The sequence below is a fragment of the Elephantulus edwardii genome, unplaced genomic scaffold, assembly GCF_000299155.1.
Source record: "Elephantulus edwardii isolate Elephantulus edwardi_28Jun2011 unplaced genomic scaffold, EleEdw1.0 scaffold00042, whole genome shotgun sequence".
NCBI classification, from domain to species: domain Eukaryota; kingdom Metazoa; phylum Chordata; class Mammalia; order Macroscelidea; family Macroscelididae; genus Elephantulus; species Elephantulus edwardii.
This window is the reverse complement of record NW_006399792.1, coordinates 18,187,552-18,196,526: the sequence shown is the minus strand read 5'-3', so window position 1 is coordinate 18,196,526 and position 8,975 is coordinate 18,187,552. Positions and strand designations below refer to the sequence as shown.

At 42.1% G+C, this 8,975-nt stretch overlaps 2 protein-coding genes across 2 annotated transcripts in view; one reads left to right on the top strand and one right to left on the bottom strand.

The window, feature by feature from the left end:
• The window catches only part of CNOT6L (CCR4-NOT transcription complex, subunit 6-like), an 86,448-nt gene that overhangs the window by 61,092 nt on the left and 16,381 nt on the right, over positions 1 to 8,975 (bottom strand). The gene's annotated exons all lie outside the window — the stretch shown is intronic.
• On the top strand, positions 2,925 to 3,191 carry LOC102857630 (dynein light chain 1, cytoplasmic-like). The gene has a single exon (XM_006885295.1). It carries the CDS (start codon positions 2,925 to 2,927, stop codon positions 3,189 to 3,191), a length of 267 nt encoding a protein of 88 aa, XP_006885357.1.

Below are 8,975 nucleotides of genomic sequence, written 5' to 3'. Positions count from 1 at the left end.
TACGTGTGTTGTGTTGTACATAGGGTTTTCAGAGGCCTGCCATTTCAGAAGTGGATGGCCAATCCTTCTTCCTAGTCTGTCTTAATCTGAATGTTTAGGTTTAGAGGAGTATCTGACAGACAGCAATTTGTGGAGTAGTGAAAGATAAATCTCTCATTTTGGAGTTGACCATTAGTTACAGTGTAGTCCCTGCCCTTAGCCCAGTGCCTTGACCCACTTATTTCCCAGCTCCACCCTCCAGCAGGATACCACTTCGCTTCTACCAAATGCCTTCAGAATTAATCTCCCATTGTCCGACCCATAACCTGACGGAGGGACCCGCCGCCGCCAGCAGAAGCGGGAGCCAGAAGCCACCCAGGCACAAGCCGAGACCAGGCAACACAGAGGACCCCCACAATAGCTTCTGACACGCCTCCAGGTAACAAGCCCCAAGGCGGAGCCAAAACCGGTTGGGAGGAGCAAGGGAGGAACAACAGTAAATTTGAAAATAGTTACAGTAACCAAAACAAGCTGGCAATGGTGTAACAGCAGACACAAAGAAAAATTAAATATAATTCAAAGTCCAGATAAACCTATACATTTATGAACAACTGCTTTCAATAAGAGTGGGAAGTCTATTTGATGGGCAAAAAAGTATCTTTAATAAATAGTGCCGAAGACAAGAAACAGGATACACACAAAAGCAAAAAGATTAAAGATGGATTAAAGGTCTAAATAGCAAACTAAACTTTTTTTTTAAGAAAATGCAGAAACAATGTTGCTGAATCTAATTTGGTTATGCCTTTAAACTGCAGTGTTGTGGAAAAATACCAAATATCCCATGGACTACCAAAAGAACAAACAAGTCTATTTTAAGAGGAGGTGCAACTAGATTGCTTCTTAGGCAAGGATAATGAAATGTCATCTAGTATACTTTGCCATGTTGTCAGCAGATGCCAGTCCTTGGGAGAAGACAACATGCTGGGAAAGGTGGAGGATCACAGAAAGAGAGGAACAAGACAGGCTGGCACACTAACTGTAACAATGGGCTAGAGCATGTCTGCGAGAACAAGGACAGGGCAAGGTTTTGACCTATTCACAGGAATGCTATGAGTTATAGCTAACTTGATGGTACAAAACAACAAACCAGCAAAAGAAAGAAAGAAGAGACAAAGAATGCAGCTCTCCTCCTCTGGATCCACAGATTCCTATGACAGATGGATAAAGCTCAAGATTAAGGCTCTGCGAGAACAGCAATGGAGAACCAGAGACCTGAAAAAGCTGAACAAGGCTTGGACTCCATGAGCCAGGGAGCGGTATTTGCTCAAACCTGCTGGAATCAAAAGGACTAAGAAAACTTTTTTTAACAGTGACTTAAATTTACGAGGCTGAAGGTCAAAGGGCCAAGAGGCATGATCGAGAAGCTGTTCTGACTTAAAAACTGTATCCTGTTTCCAGCTTGAATTTTATCCTGTAATATCCTAATGTGGTTTTGGTTGTGTTTGTTAAATGCTGTCGAGTTGATTACAACTCAAAGCAATATGATGAATAAAAGATCTGAACCTTGCCCTAATCTGTGCCATCCTCATCATCTCAAATATATCTGAGCCCACTTATACAGTCACTGTGTCGATCTATCTTACTGATGGTCTTCCTCTCCTTCACTGACCCTCAATCTTTCCAACCATGATGGTTTTTCCCTAAAGACTGGCCCTTCCTAGCAACTTGCTCAAAGTGTATGACACAGAGTTCCACCACCCTTACCTCTAAAGGAGCACTCTGGGCTGCACTTTTTCCAAGACAGATTTGTTTGTATTTTTCCCAATAAATCCCATAATTTTGGTATGGTTTCTGAGTTCTGTATGGCCATTGCCAACAAATTAGCAGATCCAATTGAAGAGCAGCTCAAGCCCTGGGAAGGATTACTACTGGTATGAGATTGAATAGAGGAAGCATAGGAGAGAGAGAGAACATGGGAACATGTCTGACCTCATAGGAAATGGTTCTGTATTACAGATGTTGCAGACGCAGACTACGCTCCAAAGGGGAGTTAGAGGACTTCAGCGTCAACATGACTTTCACCATATTTACAACATCATACTTCGTAAGTAAAAATATTTATATAGTAAAACTCTTCTACTCCATGGGCCATTTTATTCTGAGGGAAATAAGTAAATCTTGGGAAAAGGCTACAAGTTTTCACCATTACTGAAGTTTTCAATTTCTTGTGATCTAAGGCATCAATGTTTAATGGCTGAAAATATTCTTTGACCTATACACTATAGAAAGTACTGCTTTATATAGTTCAGTACATTCATTAAAAATAATTTAAAAATATTTCTAAGAGAATTCTTTTTTCTAATGCTTCTGGCCTACTGGGTCAGAAACTGTACTGACAAACCAAAGGCAGGTAATTTGAATTCCCAGCTGCTCTGTAAGAGAAAAAGGGACAACTTCCTCCTGTATGATTTATAGCCTCTGAAAAAATGCTGAAGGGTCAGCTATTAGTGGGTTCTAATACATCAGCTATCAGTTAAGATTCTCCAAATAAGCAAATATATTTTGAATTTTTCTTTTAAATGACTTAAGAAAGTACTTTCAGATTGTTGGATTTGCCATGTCTGCTTAAGACATAGGACTACTGTCTTCAATATAGATTGTATCTCAACATCAAGAAAGCAAAAATCCTCAATACTAGGCCAATAGGCAACATTATAACAGATGGAGAAAAGAATGAACTTGTCAACTCTTACTTGGATCCACAAGCAACACCCTTGGTACCAGCAATAAAGAAATCAAAAGGCAAATTGTCTTGGTAAAATCTGCTATCAGAGATGCGCCACGGCTTCGGGAGCGGCGGCAGGTTGTGCGGGGCTTGAGTCGCTCTAACCCCTCCCCCAGAAAGCCATCGCAGACGCTGAGTGCCTGCTCTGCGGTAACCAACCATGTGTGACCGAAAGGCGGTGATCAAAAATGCGGACATGTCGGAGGAGATGCAACAGGACTCGGTGGAGTGCACGACCCAGGCGCTGGAGAAATACATCGAGAAGGACATCACGGCCCACATCAAGAAGGAGTTTGACAAGAAGTACAACCCCACCTGGCACTGCATCGTGGGGAGAAACTTCAGTAGTTATGTGACACATGAAACTAAGCACTTCGTCTACTTCTACCTGGGCCAAGTTGCCATTCTTCTGTTCAAATCTGGTTAAAGCATGGACTGTGCCCACACACCCAGTGATCCATCCAAAAACAAGGACTGCAGCCTAAATTCCAAATACCAGAGACTGAAATCTTCAGCCTTGCTAAGAGAACGCCTCCATCTTTGAACCTTTGTTGTGTTTTGCACAGGACCTTCATCTGTACCAGTTTGTTGTGGTTATAAAGCAATTAGCAAATCAGCTTACATTTGTATTTATTTTCTATCCCATACTTTTCTCTGCCTCATGTTTTTTCTTTCCTCACAATTCATTCCTTGAAAAAAATAAATCTGTTGGAGAAAAAAAAATCTGCTATCAGGAACCTCTCCAGGATGCTAATAGCAAAGACGTCAGTTTAAAGACTGGGATGTCATAATCCAAGCCATGGTCTTTTCAGTTACTTGCAACACATCTGAAAGATACTAAGGATGTCAGAAAAAGAATCGATGCCTTTAAGTTGTGGTGTTGAATAAAAACACTCAACATCTTATCTGTCAATAGAACAAATGAATCTGTCTTGGAAAAAGTGAAACCATGGTATACATTGGAGGCAAGTATGATAAAACTGTCTCACATATGTGGGCATGGTTTAAGGAGGGGCCTGCTCTATTTTGAGCCAGTCTCACAGACTTCAACACACCTACCACCATTACCCAAATTACTCTATCAAACCATCTCATCCTAGGTCTTCCTCTCCTGTGCTATCCCTCCACACTTTCACGCAGGATGTACTCCAAGGACGGGTCTCTCCTGGCCACTGGCCCAAAGTACGAGACAGAGCTTCAAAATCCTAGCCTGCAAGGAGAAACTTGGTTTCACCCTCTCCAAGACAGATGTGTTTTCTTTGCAGACCAGAGAATGTTCAAGACTCTTATCAAGCACAACTCAAAGGCATTGATTCTTCCGTCATCTTAGTCACTGTCCAGCTCTCAGATGCACAGAAAATAATTGCAAAGACTATGGCCTGGATTAGGTACATCATAGTTTCCAGACAGACATCATTGCTTCTCAGTACCCTGGAGAGGTCCCTAAGAGCAGATTTTCCCAGTGCAATTCGTATTTGATCTCCTGACTGCAAGCGAAGTGTGCTGTGGTGTGGTGTTGTGCTGTGTAGTGTAGTGTAGTATAATTAATTGTGGAGCCGAACAAGCTGTAATTGTAAACAATCTCAATCTCTTCTCCATCTATCATGGTGCTGCCAGCTGGCCCAGTGGTGAGAATGTTTCTTAATATTGAGCTTCAATTCATATTGAAGACTCCAGTCCTTGACCTTCTGCAGCAAATGCTTCAGGTCCTCCTCAGTTTCAGCAAGCATGGGTGCGTCATCTGCATAACATTGGTTATTGATGAATATCCTCCAATTCTGATGCCACATTCCTCCTCATAAAGCCCAATCTCCCATTATTGTAAATGTAGAAGGATAACTAAGAAATATATGTATAAATGTTCAAAAGGGAAAGGGAGAAGGGGGCAGAAAAGGAGATAGGAGTGAAATAACTAGCATAGCAGAGATTAGGAGGCAGGTGTCAGGGGGCTGAAGGAATAGGCAAGATTCAGTGAGGAGTTGATAAGATGATGGACTAATAGATATTGTTTGCTATTGTTGTTACGTGTCGTTGAATTGCTTGGGACTCATAGCAAACCTATGAACAACAGCCATCAAACCTGCACCATCTTGTACCAAACTTTGTCTCTCACACACTTATCCTCATTACCTCCCTCAGTCACTGAATCAATCTATCTCATCCAGGGTCGTCTTCGCTTGTGCTGTCCCTCTCCAAGGACTGGTCCCTCCTTGCAACATGCCCAAACTATGTCAGATGAAGCCTCAGAATACTTGCCTCCGAGAAACAGCCTGGTTTCACCCTTTCCAGAATGAACCTGTTTGTTCTCCTAGCAGTCCATGGTATATTCATTACCCTTCTCCAGGACAAAGGCATCAATTCTCTATCATCCCTGTCATTTTCCAGCTTTTTGATGCATAGGAAGCAATTGAAAAGACTATGGCCTGGATCAGGTGCAACTTGCTCACCAGATTGACATCACTGCTCTTCAGTACTTTAGAGAGGTTCCTGACAGCAGACTTTCCCAATGTAATTCATCTATTGACTTCCTCCATGCTGGTACCAAGAATGTGGACTGAGGAGCCAAGAAAACTAAAGCTCAATCTCTTCACCATCTATAATAATGCTGCCAATCAGCCCAGTGGTGAGAAGCTTTGTTTTCTTGATGCTAAGCTTCAGTCAATATTAAAAGCTACAGTCCTTGACCTTCCACAACAAGTGCTTCAGGGCCTCCTGTTTCCGCAAGCAGGGTTGTGTCATCTGCATAAATGCAAGTTGTTGCTGAATCTTTCTCCAATCCTAATGCCACATTTCTCCTCATATACCCCAGCCTCCTGGATGATCTGTTTTGCATACAGATTGCAAAGACCTGGAGACAGGACACATCTCTGGCATACACCCTTCCCTATTTTGAACCATGCAGTGTTTCCTTGCTCATCCTGATGACTGTCTCTTGGTAAAAGCATAAGTCTCATATATGCACAATCAAATGTTCTGGGATTCCCATGCTTCTCAGACTTAGCCACACAGTTTGCTGTGATCGAACCAGTCAAAAGCCTTTGATTATGTATCAGTCAAATGAATTAGTTAATGAAACACAGATAGCCATTTATCTGGTACTCTCTGCTTTCAGCCACGATCTATCTAACACTAGTTCTAATATCCCTAATCTCATGGCCTCTTATACACTCAGCCTGTACATCTAACAGTTTGTTATTGATGTACTGTTCTGGGCGTTTTTGGATAATTTTCAACAAGAATTTAGTTTGCATGTGATATTAATGATACTGTTGGATAATTTCTGCATAACAGGTATGTTGTTGTTGTTGTTATGTGCCGTCGAGTCGCTTGCAACTCATTGTGACCCTATGTACAACAGCCCTAAACTCTGCTCTGTCCTGTGCCAATTGCACTGTCCCCGACACTCCCATCCCGATGAACCCAGTCACTGAATCAATCCACCTCATAGAGGGCCTTCCCCTCCTACGCTGTCCCTCCACCCTCCCAAGTATGATGTCATTCTCCAAGGACCGGTCTCTCCTCACAACATGTCCAAAGTATGTTAGACGGAGCCTCAGAATCCTTGCCTCCAAGGAGCCACCCGGTTTAACCCTTTCCAGGACAAATCTGTTTGTTTTCCTAGCAGCCCATGGTATTCTCAATACTCTTCTCCAGCATCACAGCTCAAAGGCATCAATTCTCCTTGGTCATTGTCCAACTCTCTGATGCATAACAGGTGATTGCAAAGACCATGGCCTGTATCAGACGCACCTTAGTCTCCAGAGAGACACCGTTGCTCTTGAGTACTTTGGAGAGGTCCCTAACAGCAGACTTTCCCATGGCAATGCACCTTTTAATTTCCTGGCTGCTGGTGCCAAGAGTGTTGACTGTGGAGCCAAGCAAAGTGAATCTGTGAACAATCTCAATCTCTTCACCAGCCATCCTGAAGCTGCCAATTGGTCCAGTGGTGAGAATCGTTGTCTTCTTGACATTGAACCTCAATCCATATTGTAGGCTGCAGTCCTTGACCCTCTGCAGCAGGTGCTTCAGGTCCTCTTCAGTTTCAGCAAGCAGGGTTGTGTCATCTTCATAACGCAGATTGTTGATAAATCATCCACCAATCTTGACCCCACATTTCTCCTCATAGAGCCCAGCCTCCTGGATAATCTGTTCTACATATAGGTTGAAAAGGTATGGAGACAGGATACATCCCTGGCGTACACCCTTCCCAATTTTGAACCATGCAGTGTTCCCTTGCTCTGTTCTGACGACTGCCTCCTGGTCCAAGTATAGGTTTCGCATTAGCACGATCAAGTGTTCTGGGATTCCCATTCATCTCAGAGTCAGCCATAGTTTGTTATGATCCACACAGTCAAATGCCTTTGCATAGTCAATGAAACACAGATAGACAATCCTCTGGTATTCCCTGCTTTTAGCCAAGATCCATCTAACATCAGCTACATATCCCTAGTACCACGACCCCTTCTAAAGCCAGCCTGGACTTCTGGTAGTTCTCTCTGTTGATGTGCTGTTACAGTCGTTTTTGGATAATCTTCAGTAAAATCTTGCTTGCATGTAAAATCAGTGAGATTGTTCTGTAATAAATATGTATTATACAATGTATATGTATGATAATATAAAGTACAACAGGAACAAAGCACAATGTAAATGAAAGATGTTAAAAACCACAATGTACATACATGAAAAACCATGTATATGACTGTATACAAACTAACAAATATAAACTCATTAATTTGCAAGTGTTTGTGCTTTCATTTTTTTCAGTTCTTATAAAAACCTCTATTAACAAATGTCCTTTTTCCCCCCAAACATTATCCTCAAATTTTAAAACATAATTTCTAACAATTATTACAACTTCAATATCCATGTTTCAAAGTGAAGTATTAGCTTAAGAGTTGGCTTTTCAAGCCATTACATTAGCCCTTCCTGGTTTCCAGCTACCTTAACTACCAGACATGGTCTTAATAAACCCCTGTCTTGGCTGGTATGTCTATGAGTGAAGTCTGTGGTAAACAACGAATATTGAACCCAGTAACTGGTGGAAACATGTGTAGGAACCTGGGGAGCAGTTTGTCTGACCTAGGAGATGTCTTTTGCAGCTGTGAATATTATCGATGGGGAAAGTTCCCCTTAACAAACAGGAAGAAATCATACTAAGTCACCCCCATGCTGCATTAGGTCCTTTTGCACAAATATTAACTCATTCAATGCCATCAAGTTGGAATCGATTCATAGCTGACCTGCCAGAAGTTATGTATCACATGGAAGAATATTGCCCATCTTCCTTCTAGGAGCAGCTGTTAGATTCAAACCACTTACCTTAGTATTGAGAACACAATTCCCTACTGACTAGGCCACAAGAGCTCCAAAGCACTTCCTCTGCAGTCTAATAAACTAAAATCTCAGAGACAGTTAATTCTCAATAATAATTTCTTTTAAAAATCACACTGCTAATTGAAACACTTAATTTCTCTTTGGTTTGGACACAAAATAGCACCATGTGGCTATTAAGACAGACTTAAAAATTATTTCAACTTTTACCATTTTAAGGACATAATACTACATTGTTAGTTCCTGTCAAGTCAGTTTCAACTTACAGCAACCCAGTACATGCACAGTACAACCATATATTTTTTAAGACTTTCAGAGCAGCTGACCATGCCTGTTGTCTGAGGTACCTCTGGGAGAGTTCAAACTCTCAAACTTTGGAGTAGTTGACCATTGAATCATTTGTACTACTAAAGATTATTCTTCATTTGTTGCTGTTGTTATGTGCCATCGAGTCGCTTGAGACTCATAGCGACCCTATGTACAACAGCTCTAAACTCTGCTCTGTCCTGTGCCAATCTCATTGCCTCCAACACACTCATCCCGACTGTCCCAGTCACCAAATCAATCTATCTCGCAGAGGGCCTTCCTTTCCTGCACCTGCCCTCCACCCTCCCAAGCATGATGTCCCTCTCCAAGGACAGGTCTCTCCTTACAACATGACCAAAGTATGTCAGAAGAAGCCTCAGAATCCTTGCCTCCAAGGAGCAGCCAGGTTTAACCCTCTCCAGAATAAATCTGTTTGTTCTCTTAACAGTCCATGGCACCTTCACCACTCTTCTCCAACACCAAAGCTCAAAAGCATCAATTCTCCTTCTATCCTCCTTGGTCACTGTCCAGCTCTCTGATGCATAACAAGTGATTGCAAAGACCATGGCCTGTA

Bases quoted from the DNA above. Each gene is read 5' to 3' on its own strand.
- LOC102857630 (XM_006885295.1), top strand. From the start codon at position 2,925: ATGTGTGACCGAAAGGCGGTGATCAAAAATGCGGACATGTCGGAGGAG.